At 39.8% G+C, this 19,148-nt stretch overlaps 1 protein-coding gene across 2 annotated transcripts in view; it reads right to left on the bottom strand.

Moving 5' to 3' along the window:
- grid1a (glutamate receptor, ionotropic, delta 1a) overlaps positions 1-19,148 on the bottom strand; it is a 269,793-nt gene that overhangs the window by 20,653 nt on the left and 229,992 nt on the right. For both annotated transcript variants that reach the window (XM_078932162.1, XM_078932161.1), the window contains 3 exons: positions 18,447-18,608; positions 17,296-17,415; positions 1,549-1,650 (listed from right to left, as the gene is read on the bottom strand). In XM_078932162.1, the coding sequence (XP_078788288.1) occupies positions 1,549-1,650; positions 17,296-17,415; positions 18,447-18,608 (384 nt within the window). The remainder of the gene's footprint in view (positions 1-1,548; positions 1,651-17,295; positions 17,416-18,446; positions 18,609-19,148) is intronic.

Below are 19,148 nucleotides of genomic sequence, written 5' to 3'. Positions count from 1 at the left end.
ATGGGATTCACAGATAGTACTTGATGTACACCCACCTTCCCCCATCCACCCCCCCCCCATACTTTTCTGCCACTCCATTTTTTTCCTCACACAACACCAAAGCACTTCAGTCTGTCTTCTTGTCCTTCACCATGCTTCTCCATAAGCATTCTAAAAACAAATATTGCATTTTTAGGATTTTTCTTGCCATAAAATTATTTTTTTGTTTGCAAATACTCACAACATCTCTTGGCTTGGTTTCCAGTTTCCTTTTTCTCTCATATTTGACTCAATACCCATTTACTTCAGTAGTCTGTGCCTTACAGCACATAATCCTTGATCATAGATCAAAAAAAAACTTTTTCTCAAATTTTTTTAGCATTTTCTTTTGATGATAATAATTAACCATTTTTTGTCCTCCTTTTCAGTCACCTCAATGATTACCATGGTGTACAACCGCCTTTTCCTTCTTGCATTCTTAGACATTTTGCTTTCTTCATCCATTGTGTCAACCTTTGGCCTCATAGTGCTCCCTTTCTCTCCGCCTTACCTCACATTCATCATTCCTTGTTGTCCATTAAATCCTGCCAAAAATTGAAAGGTCATAGAAATGTCCTGTCAAGCATAAATGAATACTAGCAAGAGCAAAGGACCAGCCCCACCGATCCTGTTCTGTCACACTTTTGTGACTGTTAAAAAAAAAAAAAAAAAATGACTGTGCACCCCTTTATTACCCTATGTGCTTTCCAGCTACTCTTGTTCTATTGAATCACATATTTGTTGGGTTTAAGAGACAAACTAAGTATTTCTCTTCTCAGAGCTGCCTGTCTTGAGCAAACTTTTTTAGATCTTGAATTAGTTCTCATTAGTCCAAATTGTAAAGATTTTTTTTTATTAAGTATTCTGTAGATAAAAGTCATGAATGATCGATAAATATTACTTTAACAAGTAATGTTACTTTAAACCATAAGATAAAAATGCATTAAAAATCAATGAACCATCATAAAAGGGTCAAGGGCCCAAAATGTGTTAAATAAATTTCAACTAGATAAAACTAAATATAAGGAGCTATTTTTGATAGTAATTTACTTATACCACTGTTTTCTTTGCTGTGCCATGATAATTCTAGTTTTACTCACATAAATATAATTTATCCATTTTCACAACAATGTCTATCTCACCACAAGGTGTTATAAATGTCACAAGAGTATGATTGGTGTGGAAGTAGACCAACCACAAAAAATATATGTAGTTAACAGAGCTAATACAGAATTGTCTGTGCAGAGAAAAGTGTAATACAGCATCGCTTTGTTTTATCCTAAATCCAGATTTCCCAAAATAAAAATGAATCATGATGTACCTAGAGATTTGTTAGATTAGCATATGTCCCTTTTTTAATGTGTAAAAATATAAATATCCACTTAAACAGCTTTAGTCTATGAGTCATCTTGGGGTGCAAAATACAACCCAAGAAAACTATTGATGTTTTAGCCTTTTCTTTCCACAGGTAATAACATTTGCCCACTCAGGTTAAAGTGTTAATAGTTCCGGTAAACTCCCACAACTTACCAGTAATGTTACAATCTTGAGCGTCACCCCCTGCATGCTGCTGTCGATTCGATTCTCCCTTAGGCTACCGTTCAAACCTCGAATGGAGTCCCATGTTGCCAACTAATGAAGAGAAAGAAAAATGAGGATGAAGGCTTGAAATATGTTGCCATTTACTTGATAAAGCTGTTTCTTTGCACACTGATAGATCTATCAATGGCATAACTTATTCTGCGCATAAAGTGTAAATAAACATTCAGTTGTCACGCTATTTTTAAGCTACTAATGTTTGACTCATTAGTTGATATAATTAGCAGAATGTGGCTAGTGTTCATTTTTCATGAAACTGCTATTGGCTAGTGCAAAACTAAAAGTTAAAGTTTCAAATTAGATCTTAAGTTACTCAATATATTAGTTAGCCTCTATAGCTGAGTCTAGGTTTATTTTTCACCTGGATTTATAAAATGTGCGGCTTACTAAAGAATCATATTTCATGTTGTTGTTTCCCTTTTGGCTTTTCCCATCAGGGGTTGCCACAGCGAACTAGTCGCATGGTAAACTTGGCAATGTTTTACGCCGGATGCCCTTCCTGACGCAACCCTCTCATAGCAACCGGGCTTGGGACCGGCACAGAAGTAGAGAAGGGAACAGGGAGCAGCCCGGAGTTGAACCCTGGTTTCACGGACGGAAGGCGCCGCAAACCAGCACAAGCTAAACCGGCTCCACAAAGAATCATATTTCATAATGTATATATATATTTTTTTTATTTTTTATTTAAGGGGGTATTCTTTTTTGTTGTCTTTTTTTTTTAGACAGAAAGATCATTTAATTCTGCACAATATTGTCACTTTAGTGTGGCAAATAATGTTTAATTAAAGTTTGATTTTATTTCATTTAATTTGACCCAATTCGATCATTTTAGTGTAGCCTTTGGTTTGATCCCAATAAACCATTTTTTCGCAGATACGGAGTCTAATCACAAACATAAGAAATATCTAAATGTGCTTTGAAGATATTTTCATATTTTTAAATTAACAAAAACCAAAAAAGGTATTCAAAAATAAGTATGTTAAAGGGTGAGGTTAGGGATGGCATTTTTTGATACAGATGTAATTCTTTTTTCTAAATGGTTATCATTCTATATACATTATATATATTCATCATTCTTCTATATTGACTATATAGGGCGGAATTAAAAATAAAGCCGATATGGCTGCAACATGGAAGATGTCTGGTGTTTTGTGTGGATGAAATATGATAACAAATGTCACAGAAGAAATTACTGGATAATACATTTTCATTTTATAATTACAGAATGAAATTAGTAGCATGGGTAACGTTTAGTTAGCTTACACTGGAATTGCAAATTTAGACAAAGAGTTGAATCTAAAGCGTCAAAAGAACCTGAATGTCTTGGTTTTTGATTAAATGTACTTTACTTTCATGTTTAGTTTAGCTGCTGCAAAGATTGATTAAAAACAGGAACAAGATATCAACCATTAACCAACAACTAAATAATTGAAAAAGAAAAACAAAACCTGATAAAAATAAAAGCAGCAACAAAGGCATTCACATATGAATCAGATAGAGGAACACATAAAAAAATCACAAATTGGAGAAGAAAAATCAAAACAACACTAGAAAGAAAAAGAGATCAATAATATCAGACGATTTTTTAAAAATTGTAAAACAACATCAGTGATTTGTAGAATTAACTGCTACGTTCCATTTAACTGAAAACAGATTATTAGAGTAGAGAGAAAGTTAAATTTGCCTACAGTCTAACTGCTTGTGTGGTAAACGCTTGATGTGAGTCATGAATTATATCACTTGTTTACTTATAGACAATGTTGATGCTTGCTGTGTGGCCGATATGCATTATTACACATTTGAAACAGTAAAACATAAACTGTATTGATTTTTGATTAAAGTCGGGTTAAAGGCACAGTTAAAACCAAACATTAGGACCACCTCTGCTGTTTACTGTTAGGCTTTGGAGCCTTTGACAGTGTGGACCTTGTTTGTCTGTAGGCATGAGGACAATGCTCAGTTGTTGAAGTTTTTTACATTCTTTAGGCAAAACCAACATTTTCCTGCAGCATTTTAGCTCATCTTCTATGTAAAAGACCAGGCTACATGTTTAATTTAAAAGCAAGCGTTGAGGCAAACCGTCAGTCTGCATTGCCTGCCTCACAGGGGGCTATTTTCTCCATGACCAGCTTTGTCCTCTGTGAAAAACACTGAGCACTCTGCTAAACACACTTAAGAAGGAGACTTCTACTTCACAGGGTGATGCACACTGGCATGCCACTGGGAAGGTCACTAATGATAAACAGAGAAAAGCTACATGACCTGTATTTAAGTGAGAAACACATGAACAATTTAAATGAAGCAAACTCAGAGCAGGGACTCAGCCATCTTTAATTAATGTGATATCTTTTAGATTTTAAAATGAAGCCACTGGCATTATCTTTATAAAAGAACACTGACTAATTTTATTGTTCTATAATCTATGCAAAATGCAATTTAACAGTGTGCCCACGGAATGAAGTCTTTCATTATTTGTGGAAATATGCAGAGATTTGGATTCTGAAGCAACAATAGAAAATGTTCTTTTGATACACCAGTGTTTTATGGGTAGATAAGTCACGAAAAAAAAAATAATTGTAATGGGACTTAATGATAAGTCCCCGGTGCCTGGCGGGGGCGGTGGGGGGCTCCGTTGGTCGGGGGGTCGGGTCCGGTGCCTGGGTGGGGCGGGCTGGGGCGCTGCGTGGTCCTCTGGGCTTGGGTGTGGGGGTGCGTGGTGGGGGGGTGGGGTGGTGGTCTGGCTTGGCTTGGGGGGGTGGTCCCTTTGCCTGTGCTGGGGGGGGTTGGCGGGGGGCCCTGCTCGGGTGGGGGGGGCCCAGCGGCGCCGGATGGGCTGCCCATCTGCACCTGGGGCTGGGATCAGCCCTTCCCTGGCTCTGGGACGGGACGGGACAACCCTCTCGGGGCCCCCGGTCGCTCTGGGTGTCACCCGCTTCGGCTGCGGGGTCTGGGGTGGGGGGCTTGTCGGCCCTGTCCTGTGGGGGGGCGTTCTGGGGGGGAGGGGGGGCCCATTATTAGTACGGGTCGGGGGGGGCTAGCGGGTCGGGGTCTCCGCTGAGGCAATCAGTGGTTGCCTCGGCCGGTTGGCCTCCTCGGTCCCGTCGAGGCCTGACCAGAGCTCTTCTAGGGCCGGCGTCTGGGGGTGGGGGCCTGGGCTTGCTCCGGGGGGGGGGGGCGACGCTTTCTGGCTCCTCTTTCTCTGTGTGGGGTGGGTGGTGCCGGGCCTGGGGTGTCGGCGCCTCCGGGGGTGGGCCCCTGGGCTGGGTGGCCCTGGCCCCTTTGCTGGGGGTGGGCTGGGGGACGGCTGTTTGGACCACCGGGGGACAGTCTACCAGCTGTCCCCAACTTACCCCCTTCCTTATATAACCTCATATTAGGGTGAGGGGGTGGGGGGTCTAGCCTGCGATGCGCCTTGGGGGGGGGCTACTTGGGAGTGGCCCCCCTCCTATGGTTGCCGTATGGAGTGGGCCCCCCCTCTTTCGGTTTTATTTGCACCTTAGACATGTAGGGTCCTTGGTAGGGGGGGTGCTTGGACATCACTGCAAGCAAGCAGCAGATGTCCTCCTGGCACCCTACCCGCCAATTTTAACCGCACCTTAGACATTTAGGGCCCCTTGGTGTGGAGGGTGAGGGGACATCACTGTGAGTAATCAGGAGATGTCCCCTTAGTGCCCTACTCGCCAATTTTAACTGCACCCCCCTTAGTACACACACCCCTCCCCCTTCAATATATACATTCAAACATAAACACACACACATGCACACAAACACCCTCTCAAACACCCATACACGCACACATATTTTACAAGGAAGGTGGGACCTGGGTCCATCTGTCCCCTACCCCTTCCCTGGTGGGGGGTGCGGGCCTCTTGGCGATGGCGGCCGTGTCCCTTGGGTGCCGGCTCCCTGGGCCCGGCGGTGCTCTCTCCGCACGGTGGGGGGGTTCATATTACACCTGAGCCGGGGGTGTTCGTGTCCCTGGGGGGTGGGTCCTGGTCCTTGCCCCTGGACGCTGGGCCCCGCCAAACTTCCAACATGGCCGAGCCTGGTCGGGCCATATTTATAACATCCCTTGTGGGCCGCCCTTTTTTCCCCGGGGTTCCCCCCTCCTGGGCGGGGGCGGCGGGCCCCTGCCTTGCTCCTACCTGGACCAACCGTGGGCCGGGTGGGTGGCTGCCTGGAGTGCGGAGCGGGTCTCCCTTGGGGGGTCCTGGCTCGTACCTGGGGTCGGGGCGGGGGGATGCCCGGAACTCCTGGGTGGTGGTGGGGTGCTCGTCTGGGGCTGTGGGCGTCCCTCTCCGGTGGGGCCCTGCGTTGGGCTCTTCCGGCGCGGCGGGGGGCTGCTTTCCTGGCTGGGCTGGGGCGGCGCTCTCTTTCCCTCTGCGCCTCCCTGCTCTCTGGCTCTGGGGGCCTCGCGGCGGTCCTGCTGGCCCTGGCCTGGGTGGCGGTCTTGGTCGCCCGGGGGGCGGTTGTTCCCTGCCTGTTCCCGTGTGGCGTTGGGGGGGCTCCGGCTGCCGCTGCTGCTGCGGCGGGGGTATGGGTGTGGGGGTGGCTGGGCGCTCCTCCTCCTTCTTTTCACATTCCACCATCCATTTTAGAAGAACATAAACACTCACCTGAGCACAGGTGTTAGCTCACCTTTGCACTAATAGTTTGCATGATTGAATGAAAGATTTCACACTAGTTGGTTTAAAGGCATAGGTATGCGTTCGTGAACACTATCTTTTTTGTGTGCATGTTGACATGTGGACATTTTTGCGGCTAGCAGGTGTGTTGATAATATTTGAGTGTGTGTGAACAGGCCCCGCCCTTTTTGTACTACATTTGAACCGTACCGTAACGATAAACAACCAGTAAACCTGCCTGCTCTATGCTGCTTCATGGTCTTACCCCCCTTCCCCTCCTATTATCACCCTCCTACCCCCCCCTCTCTCTAACGTCCCTCTCTCTTCTTCCCCTCTTTCCTTTTCCGTCCGGTCCAACACCAAAGATTTTCAAACATGATTGAAATTAATAAAGTTTGGCCTCAATTACAAAAGGGGTTTATTCAGACATACCTTTGGTTTGTCTGAAGATGAATAACCCCTCTTGTTAAAATAAAATATGTCCAACACAAGAGGCCCTCAGCTCTCATCTGTTTGCCTAGCTGTTGGACAGGACAAGTTAAAGAAAAAAAAAAAAAAAAAAAAAAAAAAAAAAAAAAAAAAGATAAAATATGAATCATAAACAACAAAATAAACACACAGGAGTCAAGCAAGAGTCATAGTTCCACTACAGTAACATAGGCTATATCTTCAAAAACAAAAAACAAAGTCTATTTTAATACAATAACAGACAACATGTCTGTAGCCATTGTAATGCAATCTCACCTTTTTTTTCTATTATTATTTTTTCACCATTTCATTCAAAACATTGAGTGTGAGTTTAGCTTTTAGTTTCTCATTGAGCCAAATTTCTCTGTCCCTCATGAAATGCCCACCTGTGTGTGTTGATTATGTTTGTATGTCAAATTTTCTGTTTGCCAAAAACCTCGGTGTGAAGCTAAACTGCATACTTTTTTTATTTCTTTAGCATAAAATAATAGGCAAAAGCAAAGCTGAATTCTGTTACGTATAGAGCTAAGAATATGCATGGAGCTTTTTCAGAAAAAAAAAACTACATTTTTCAGGTAGTTTATTATGAAAAAGAAATTGTTCTACTAAGACAAGTTTGCCCTTAGTTCAATTTATACCATTGGCAATGTCATTATCATTGACAATTGTCAGTGTTATCTTATCTATATAATTTAGTACTTGAAGCTAAATTCTTAATATAACTACTACATCTAAAGAGATCAAATCTAGATCAGTTTGCTCCAGCAGGACCATTTTATCATAATTCTAGAATCCCTAGTTAGATATGAAAAAACCTAATAACATCTTTCTTTGTGGACTTTAAATTACCTGTAAAACCTGACAAGGTTTTTATATACATTGAAATGAAATGGATCTTGAACCCTAGCACAAAAAATGCTCGAGTTATGTACTACAATTGGAAAAGTTTATCGAGACTATTGATAATAAACAATGGTGGGTCAGCATTTTTTTGAATGAAATTTGCCACTTGAGGCAGAGGACCATTTTACTACAGAGAGCATTAAAAAATCAGGTGTTGGATTGCACCAAAAAGACAATTTCCTCAAGGAAATTGTCTCTGCAAACTTGTAACTCTCACCAATACATCAAAGAAATGAGTGATGCCTGGCTAGTGAATATTCAATTAAAAACTTCAGCTCTACTTTTGAGAAGTTGTGTTTAAATACAGCCACCCTCCTACAATATATGGAAAAAAATTACACTTTAAATTACACCTGGAGACAAAATGATGCATACATTTCTAAACTCAGATTTTAGGCAATTTAAGAAAATACATATTTAAAACATAAAATGCAATAAATAAAAATAAAAATAATAAAAAACAAACAAAAGGGGTTTATACAAATATAAACTTTAATAAATACCCTTTGTTGGCAATGACAGCAGTCAAACATTTTCTGAAGAGTTCACAAGGTTTTCACAAACTGTTGCTGGTATTTTGGCCCATTCCTCCATGCAGATCTCATCTAAAGCAGTGACGTTTTGGGGCTGTCGCTGGGCAACACAGACTTTTAACTCCCTCCAAAATTTTCTATAAAGTTGAGATCATGAGACTGGCTAGGCTTAGCTAAATGACCTTGAAATGCTTCTTATGAAGCCACTCCTTCGATACCACAGCAGTGTGTTTGGCATCGTTGTCATGCTAAAAGACCGAGCCACATTTCATCTTTAGTGCCCTTACTGATGGAAGGAGGTTTTCTCTTAAATCTGACAATACACAGCCCCATTTATTCTTTCCTTTACACAGATCAGTCGTCCTGGTCCCTTTGCTGAAAAACATCCCCAAAGCATGATGTTTCCACCCCTCATGCTTTACAGTAGGTATGGTGTTCTCCACCAAACATGACAAGTAGAGTTATAACCAAAAAGTTGCATTTTGGTTTCATCTGACCATAGGACATTCTCCCAATCCTCCCCTAGATCATCCAAATGCTCTCCAGCAAACTTTAGACGGGCCTGTATATGTACTGGCTTCAGCAGGGAACTTTTAATTTGAAAGGAACGTTCTCAGTGTTTGATTTGCTGCTGACATTCAGAGCCACACTGAATAAAAGAGAGCAGCATCCTCTGTTTATTTTTTTAAGGCTTCAGTTCAGATGAAGTATATACTCCTCAATATGCACTTTTTCTATACTTGAATTGAGGAGGAAAGTTTGAATGCCATCCCCTTTGGTATCCGTAATCAGCAGAATCTGTGCACTCAGGAAGCTGATCCTTTAAATTTAGTAACAAGAAGAGACATCTGTTCTGGTATACAACAGATAAGCCTGACACATTGCAAGCCTCTAACCTCTTCTAAATAACCTAAGGCAGGATTCACTTGACAAAACCAAGTCAGACAGAGAAATGGGGAAAAATAACATGTAGTAAAGGGGAAATGGAAATGAATATAAAAGAAATTGAGGGAAATGAATATAAAAGAAATTGAGAAACAAGATGGAGTAAATTTACTCTTTGAATTGGAAAGAAAAAGTTGGGGCAAATAGGATGTTTTTTTTAAATCTTAACTTCCTGTTTTCCATCATTCTTCCATTTGTCTGGTCACATCTTTTGCTTATAAAATCAATGTTTTACCTTGATGCATTTAGATCAGTGCAGTGCACCAGCATGGCTCTCCTCTCCATTTTTGAATAAAACACATTAAAAAAAGAGAGTTATCTGTTGGACCATTACATTCAAACTTTGGTTTATAAAAAGTGTTGCTGAGACTAAAAATGAATACTTCGTGGAGCAAACTTCAAACTTTAAAATGATGTTTTCTGCTTCATGCTGTGATATCATAGCAAGAAATGTAAGGTGTTGATGAGGTGATTGTGAAAAATAAGATCTACTGCTGTAAGGTTGGTAGCATTTTTTTAAATAAAAAAAGTAGAACGAGAATTTGACAAAATAATATTGTGGGTATCTTTTTTCAACTCATTTGGATGTTTTGCTACATTTGAAAGACATGGCAGCAAGAGGGACAAAAAAAGTTAAAAGCTAGCTTCACTCAGGTGACAAAACAAATGTTAACTAAAGTTTGTAGTGAGTCACCTTTGAATATGTGTAAAATTGCATCCCACATTGTCAGTTTTCACACAAACATATACCTTCTATAGTAAAATGATTTATATAATTGGTAGTTTTGGACAAATAAGCTCCCCATTTAACCCTTTAACACCAGAATTTTAGCTCTATTTTTCACAGTCTTTCGACTACCATAACTCTTCAAATGTTTCTGCATAACATAATTCTAGTCGATTCGATAGAATCAAAGAAAAGCAGCCTTGCACTAACATTAGATCAGATTAGATTAGATTAGATTTATTTATTAATCCCACGAATGGGAAATTTCCTTGTCACAGTAGCATGGACTTTGGCACAAACATGTACAGAGTGACGAGTTATCAAAAAATACACATTTTGGAAGAATATATACAAAAAATACGAGTGTTCAGAAAAAATAAACAGGGAGAGAGATGTGCAGGAATATAGAGGTCATCTGTATATACAGTTATGGTACAGTGTAATAAAAAAACGAAAAACTATAAAAACTATTTACTTAGGCTGGTATGAAGCACTTTGCAGCAGTGAAGGGCTTATGCAGACAACGTAATTCAGCTGATTCGGTTGCGGAGAGAACCGGCTTTATGCAGTTATACAACAGTGTTTGTAAACTGTTGCTTATCAGTGGAAAAATATGCCAGCCACCCATGCATAAAATGCAAAGCCGCATTTCTCCTTGTCAGAATCACCTGATTTGTGTTGATTGTCTAAATGGTGGAACAGTTACTGTTTTTCAAAAAGAGGGTGTTATTTAGGTGTTGCTGACCACAGCTCCGGTGTTCAAGGGTTAAGCTTTGCAGTTGTTATAAAACAATACAACTTTCAGTCATCCACATTCGGATGTCACACACCTTGCCACCTTTGAAATTCTTGGTGATTTAAACCCACATTCCTATTTTGATGGCGATGTTCAAACAGGGGTACATTGGGGTCTTATTGGTAGGATCCAGCCATGGAGCTGATCTAGATCATCTAGTCTTAGAGCAGTACTACTAACTCACTGAGATGGTAAGTGAGGCATCTTCTGATCATGTACTGTGGTATCACCAGCAGAGTGAAAGGGCACAAACTCTGGATGACAACATGGTAGCAACAAGAGTCAAGGATTGGCTGCGATAGGCTATATTGTCATTGTGCAGTTTTGAAAACCATATTTTACCTAGAAAAACCTATTTACATGAGAGAACCAAAACCCTGCCATTTGGTAATAAGGTGCATCAGAAAAAAATGGGTTATCGTGTTCAATCCAAACTTATTAAACACATTTATAGCACCCTGCCAAGAACCTGGAAAGACTGGTTCCAAGGTTTTTACGCTGCTAAATTGCTTTTGTAGGCTTGGAGCCATTTGTTAATGTAATTTGTCAGTATTTGATTGAGTAATTTCCTGGTCAATGGGTGGCTGGCATGCAGAAACTTGGATTTAATTACTTTTGAAACCTGAATATTGTGCTTACAGGTGGCTAGTTATCTAATGGGAAATGAGCACATTGTTAATGCAGATTTATAATAACAACATTTGCTTTAGTTTGTTTTTAGGGTTTCGGCTAGTACAGGGAGGTACTTTAAACATACGTTTTAGAGACATTTTAATTACATTTTTGCTCTACAAATGTGTGAAAAATAGGTAAAAGCAGGAAAAGGGAGGTTACTAAACTCTTCATGACTTTAGACTAAAATGCAGAATGGTCCATATGGTACCACTCACGGGAGCCAGTGCATCCATAATCATCAACATAAGCTATCAAGAAGGGCAATGAGGGCTAATAAGAAAATCCCACTTTAACTTAATTGCAGGTTTAAGCAAATGTCAGTCAGTTTAATTTCTCTTCAACATCAAAAGCCCAAGCGTGAGCCGAAATGTAAAACTGTACTTTTTATTTTTTGGAGTCTAGGCTTAGTCTACCTTATGTCAGTGAACTTTACATTGTCCCTGATTCTTATCGTTACATATAATAAGCACATTTAACCCTTTTGCTATCTTAGATGACCCCACCCTTACATTGACGTGTTCTCCCTACCATGATAAAGGTGGATAAAGGTGTAAAGATTTCATATAATCCATGGACACTAGTGAAGATCACAAATCATTGAAGAAAAAAGGTTCAGCGCACTGTCTAGTGGGTCTAGATGACCCCGCTCCCAATGTTAAAGTGCCTAGGATAGCACAAGGGTTACGGGTAAATTGAGAAATTGTCTTTAAAAACTAAATATACCATAAATGTAGCTATGAATACAGTTTATTTTTTAATGTTTGTCATTAACAAACAATTTGTTCCAAGAGGCAATATTTAGATTTCCTCAACCATTTTATCTTCATGGTCTATTGGCTGTTAACGATAAAAAATACTTTGACTTTCTAATCCACGTTATGTTCAGTAATGTAATCCAAAATAACTTTTTTGAATTTATCTACTACCCATGTGAGAGCAGGTTTTGAAGGTAACAGTTTCACTGGAGATTCCTACACCTCCTCCTCTACATCCTTCTTCTCCAGCTCCTTGTGCCGAGGTGTACCCAGGCAAACTGTCCATGCACCTGTACTACAAGCTGTCTTGTCATCACAACAGATTGGTACAACGGTGGAAGAAGTGGAGATACTGTCCCAATCCTCCTGTTCATTTCCTGCTTCAATCTTTTTATACTCAAGCAGAAATTCCTCTGCGATTAGTCATTTTGAACATCAAGAGGGTGCTTTAAGGACTCATAGGCTGAGACCTTGGAGGAGTTTACTATTAGATGGAAATCTGAGCCTGATAAAGGCAACAAAGTCCCATCTTCAACAAAAGCAAATATAGAATCAAGTGTTGGCCAAACTGGAGATCCCCTGACTTCCTCTGATGTACTCAGAAACCGTTGATAATAAGTGCCTGTTTGTGCTGAATCTGTAAATGGGAGCTTTGTACTTTACTCTATATTTATGCTAGAGGTAGGCAAAATAGCACCCATATGTAAGTTTTACTTTTTCTAAATAAATTTTATTATATACTTTTACTGTAGTAAAAGTTCAATCCTTGATGGTTCAAACATCAACTAAAATAGTCATCTGTCATCTGCATGAGCAAAGCTCCTACTACAGGTCTATAAAGACTGAATAGCCAAACATTTGCTCCTATTGCACATATAGTACCAAAAATAACAGACTCATAAACATTTTTCGACTTCACAAAACACATGCACACATGGCCACACAAGTTCTGACACCACTGCCAGGGTATAACACTGTTTCCATGGTCTGGTCAAAAAATGCTTTTGCTCTTGTGATTCAAAGGCTCCGATATGGCTCAGACAAAGCTTTCTACCCAATTACAAATGGCTGGAGACCAAACTCTTAAAGGCCAACCTCTTTGTTCACCATCTTTCTGAGGCATTGTGTTAGTCTGGTCACAGAACCGAGGCTCATTGTTAAGTGATCGTTAGTTCAGGAAACGTCGATCCAGTATTAGAAGATTTTCACTTTAAGGTATTCAGCATCTACTTCCATTAGATGTTTTTTTTTTTTAACTGAGTTAAGACGATTTTTTTAAATATTCTTTTGACTCTATAGGCTTTGTCAACAGATGCATTAGATCCACAGGGTAGAAAAGTGCTGGTTATGCACATTACCTCATGAGGCAACTTTTGCTTTGTCAACTCCTGAAGCTGTCACAATCTTCAGTTCTGCTTTGTTTTACCTGTTGTGTCTTGTGTTTGGGTTGGCTGTGGGTTATTCTGGAGGGCTCCACCCCCTCTCTTGTGGCTTTCCAATAGTGGCGCACAGCTAACAGCACTTTAGGTTAATTTGTTTGAGCTCTATTTAAGTGTGTCTGTTTCTGCTCTCTGTGTCGGAGTGTCGCTTTAGTTCACTCTTTTTTGTTCTGGTTTCCTTGCCTGAGTCATGCCGTTTTCAAGTCCTGTTATGTTTGTGGAGTTTTTCCCACCAATTGTGGTATTTTCTGTTATTAAAAGACCTGAATAGCAGATATAGCATCCAAAAGAACATGGGCCGATCAAAAGACGACTCACAGAACCTAAGCTGTACACGTGAGAATATTGGCATTTACAAGTAATAGTTTTAAACACATTCCACAAGAAATAAATACGCCAAGGCTATGGTGAAACAATGAGCACCCCAGAGCACTCCTTCAGTACCATCTTAACTGGGGTTCATTTGTTGTATTTTTTTAAATACTGCATTAATGATCCTTCGTTGGAAAAAACATTTGATAGCTAACTACTGAATGATGCATGCAAGATGCCTTGTTTTACGAACAATTACTCTCAGATGAACTGACTTGTTCCATGAAAACTGCATGTAAGCTGGAAGTCATTAGCAATATCTGCTAGGAGATGAGCTGACACATCAATAAGAGCAAGCCGGGAAACCAAAACAACAACAACAACAACAACAGCATCGATCACTCAGCATCAGCATTGGATGGTGGAGAAATCTTGCAGTAGCCATTCTGGAAATAGTATTTCAGTCTTCATTACAGTTTCTAACCAGAAAGACGCCTCATCTAAGAGCCATCAGCCTGGGAAGAAAATGGACCAAATGCAGATAAATGATGATAGAGAGGGAGGAAACCGGGGCTGAAAAATGAAGATAAAAGGTTGGAAGATAGGAAAGAAGTGGCCACAGAGAAGAGGAGATTTGGGAGGATGGGAGATGAGATGGAAGGTGAGTGTGGATGGCTCAGGGAAGGCTGGCAGGTTGAGTGGGACATGGAAACGCTGTTAGGCTCCTATCAATGACACACAATAAAGTGGCATTTATGTAGGGAAATTATGTAATATACCATTTTCAATGGTGGTCAACAATTCTTCCTAATACTGGACAAAAAATACACTGAATGTTCACGATAGAGAATGAAAAGGCTTTATATCTCTTTCATGGCAGTGCTCTCACAAAGCAATGAACCAAATAAGCAGACTTTGCAAACCATTAACTAACCTCTTTTCTGCTTCTGATGACTAAAAAAAGTATGTAACAGCATTCTGGCATGCCTGGCCCCTGCCCTATGTTAGAATGGCTCACAAATAAGATACATGTTCATCAGTAAATGCATATAAGGATCCTGCTGTCCATTATGTCTTAGTCTGATTGATGCATGTCTGTGCATGTCTGTGCATGTGTGCGCGGCTCCTGTTAATGCTAATGGCCACATTATGACGAATTGGCTTCATGATTTCAGTTAGGCTGAGTGGTGATTAAATCTTCATTACAGCTTCTGGTCAGTACTGCTCTACATAGATTGCCAAGAAACCCAATTCCTCTTCATTCTGGAAGAAGTCCTTGACTGAATCAGGACAAAAGGCGACAAACAAATTACAGCTGAGGTGTAAAAATAACACTCTCAATCTCTCACTTCAGCTCCACAACACTTGAAGAGCGTGGTTACTGATGACCCTGAATGGTTTCCGTAAATAATCTTTGCAAGTAAAACATTTAAGAGTTGCATGAAACATAGTAAAGTTGCTATTCTTTCTAGCTGCACGTTAATTAGAATCAAGTTGGGTGGTGTTACAGATGTAAAGGTATTGCAGTTAACTTTCAGTCAGAAGCTCCAGTAGAGGGCACCCACACACATGACACCTTATTACCAACCAATTTTGGAAGAAGTCTCTCTATATGTAAAGATCTTTTTGGTTTTAATCATGACACACATTCAGGCACATGCACTCATAAGGCTCTAGGGGTGCTTGAGCACCTGCTCTTTTTGCCTTGTATGAAAAAGTGCCCTAGTGCCCTCTTTTTTTTTGTATTAACGTTAATACATTTCTGTTAGAGATACAAGACAAAAATGTGGATACAAACACCCCTGATATTCTACCAAACCCATTTTCTTGTAAAACGGGGGTTCTGATCTGCCGCTTCTGTCTTTGGGGCCCGCTTAGACTCAGAGGAGCCAGAAAGAGAGTTAGGGACAGCGGGAGAACTAAAGAAACGTGACAGTGAGAAAACTTTAACTGGTCAGTTCTGGTGTAACTAGTCGCCGTCCACTGATTCAATGAGCTTAAATATGGTTAATATTTAAAAAAAAAACACTGTGTATTAGTCAAGGAGTCACTTTTTATTCTGATAGACTTCTGAACTGGTCTGAACACAGCACATCAATTCAACACAGAGCAGATTGTTCAGGAACAGAAAGTTGAGCACTAAGTTCAAAATAAAGCACTGGGAGAATTGCAAAATTAATGTACAGTATTTATGGTCAGTTTATAACTTTCTTACTACTGATCTGACACTAAATGCATCTTCTTAACATAGTATTTTCTGATTAGAAATGCCTTCTTTAAAATTTGTATCATTCAGTTTCACCACCTTTTGTTTTAAAATCTTTCCAATCACAACAAAAGCCTGTGTTTAGAGGATACGATGCAAAAGACATTTTAGCTGTGAATCCAAACAGAACAAGAGTCACATTGGATACAAATGTCAGGAACTGGAGGTGTTGAAGCCAAAATGCAGGAAACTGGGCTTAGAGGCTAAAACTTCAACATTTAATAAATAAACTTAAACATAACAAAAACCGTGGAGAAATAAAACAAACAAACAAAAAAAGACAAAAAAGACAGATGACCTGACAATGTAGAACTGAAAACCACTTCTACTCTAGACAATTAACAGAAAATAAGACAGCTGTGGATGATTAACATAAACCTGGACTGACTGATGGAGGACATAATATGACCAAAAATACCACTGAAAAACTGAACTAGACCGAAGAATCCTCACAGCAACAGAATGTTATCATTAAATCTTATTACAAAGTTAAGCATTCTGGGGTGGAAAGTTGTAGGAACTGTTTAAAATATAACCATCTGGATTAAATTACATTCATGTTGATTATGCCCGCAGCACATTGCGCCAAAAATAAATTGCCTCCAGTGATTTATTGTTTGATGTCTTCTAAGTCTATGATAAAGTGAATGAACTCATGTTCAGAAAAATTTGTTTACATAATAAAATGACAAATGCATCACTTTTACCTACAAAGGTATCATAGCTGAGTATGTATCTATTAGAACTATATTTTAAAATTTCACCTAATTTACGTATTGTCTAAAGGACAAAAACTATCTTTTTGTCGCCCTTTTCCGACTTTGAGCCCTTTCCCCTCTAAGATTCTGTGCACGTCCCTGCACAAACTCATTTTATCAAAAAAAACATGGAAAAAAGTAAAAAAAAATAAAGAAGACTGGGATGTTTATGTAATCCAACCAATTTGACAAAAAAAAAAAAAAAATCCATCAAGTTTTCTTCATATTTTTTCAAGGCAGAACTATAGTTAAGCACTTGAGTTTCTACAAGAAAAATACTCAGTTCTGCTCTGTCATGCAGTTCATCCCCTCTGCGCACTTGGTAAACCCTCTGTCTACTGTTTCTGACAGCGGGTGGAGAAAAAATTGGATAATTAAGGTAAAAAATAAAGAAAAAAAGTCTTTCTCTCATGTGTTTTCAAACGTAATAGCAAAAAGAAAACTCTATAGGATTTATGAAAAATAAATGGACTAACCCTTTTCACATCTTTTCCAAATGTTTCACTGTAGCTGGTCCCAAGAACCTCAAACTGTACATGCGAATTGGAGCCCTCAGCCCGGAAGTCCATTATTCCTGTCAGGCCACTGATCCGTCCCTGGAGGGTCAAGAGTAAAAGGTCAGATTTTGTTTCAACTTTTACATTTTATTTGCGTGTGTGTTCTTAAAAGACTCTTAGTCCTAACAGCAAAAATCTGTGCAACAATTGAAAATTATATACTCAGGTTTAACTTAATAGGATCAGGCTGCTCTCCATTATATCGAGATTCATTTGAGTGATCAAAAAAGCAGCACATAAAGATGAAAGTCAACAATTCTCCATAAATCCATGAAGGTGGAGAATATAGAGGTAATGTTCAAGGGTTAACTGCCTCAAAAGCCCTTAAAAACAGGATTAATTTAAAATTCCAGGTGAATAAATTGCATGAAAATTACTCAGCTTGTTGACTGTGACCAAATCCTTTAAAGTCCCCCCTGATCATCTTTTAATCTATTGTAAAAGTGTTTTATGGTAGTGCCATTTATAGCCAGAATAAAAATATCTGCGTTGTTTTCTAGGACATAGTTATGCAGAGCGGCAGTAGTTCATTCGACATTTACCTCTGAGTTGTGGAAGTAAGCCTGCCCCCTTCCCATCATCCTTCTTTTTATCTGCTTTCCTGCTAGCTTACAGCCCCTCACCACCACAGCCTTTACCAGTGCAACAGAAATGGTGAGTAATATTGGAGCTGTCCAGCTGATCAGTTTAGAGCCATATGTCAGCTTGGACGAAGAAAACAAAGACGTTCATGGATCATCAAAATGGATAGGAGCAGGGAGCTTGTGGCCTGCCTATTGTAACTTATATGTCACACCTACAAGATTTTTCCAACAGCATTTTTCCATCTGTCCCTGAATTACAAGTATTTGAAAAAAGAACTACTCAGAAATGCAATTTTAAGATTAATTTTCTTCATACAATGTTTACCATCTTGAGAGAAACCCCACAAGAACATGTTTACAATTTTCCTTAGAGTGGGTCGTTAACAAATACAAAGTGTCATCTTTCTTTTCATCAGCACTTTTACAGCAAGTATTTATGCAAAAAATTGAAACAATTTGACAGAAAACTATTAAAAACTCAGTCACCTTCTGAATGGTGTCCAACATAGACCACCCCCCATTCCACGGCTTTGTGGACTTCCTCATGCAGTTAAGGCTGGCCATGCTGTGCCACTTCCTGTCCTCCAGCTTTCTGTAGAAGGCGTTGGCTAGCATCAAAACACTGTCGTACAGGTAGAGGTTGGACACCTGTTTAAAGGAAAACAAGTTACAAGTTTCATAAATGGATGCATTGAGGTTTTTGTTGTTCTTTTTCTTTTCTTTTTTGGCAAAACTCTACAACAAAGAGAACAAACATTCAAGTATAAGGCTTCAGGAAAAATTATGGTTCACTGACGAAGCCCCACAAAGAAGTTCCACAATAGTGTTTCTGAGAGTGAAGGGAGGTTGGCTCATGTCAGAGATGGATAAGATTTTGCTTTGAAAGGTTTTTTTATCTGTCCACCATCAGATACAGTTCCTGATATTATCAGTGATTGACCACCATTTGTAATGCATTTGGTAAAAAAAATACACCATAAAGGGATGCATTCACCTGCTGGGGAACTTTCTATGATACGCCAACATCACAAAGGTTTTTATGTTTTTCAATACAAAACTGTTACATGAGGCTCAACATGTTTCAGCTAAATGCATTTCAAAGCTTCTGTATGCTGAAATGTTTCCCCCTCATCGGCAGCGCATCATGTCAACAATCGTGTCAGCTGCCTTATGTTTTGCTATGACAGT

The sequence above is a fragment of the Oryzias latipes genome, chromosome 15 (assembly GCF_053564925.1).
Source record: "Oryzias latipes strain Hd-rR chromosome 15, Olatipes_Hd-rR_3.1".
In the NCBI taxonomy this organism is placed as follows: domain Eukaryota; kingdom Metazoa; phylum Chordata; class Actinopteri; order Beloniformes; family Adrianichthyidae; genus Oryzias; species Oryzias latipes.
Note: the sequence above shows the minus strand (reverse complement) of the source record. Positions and strands in the feature narration are given on the sequence as shown.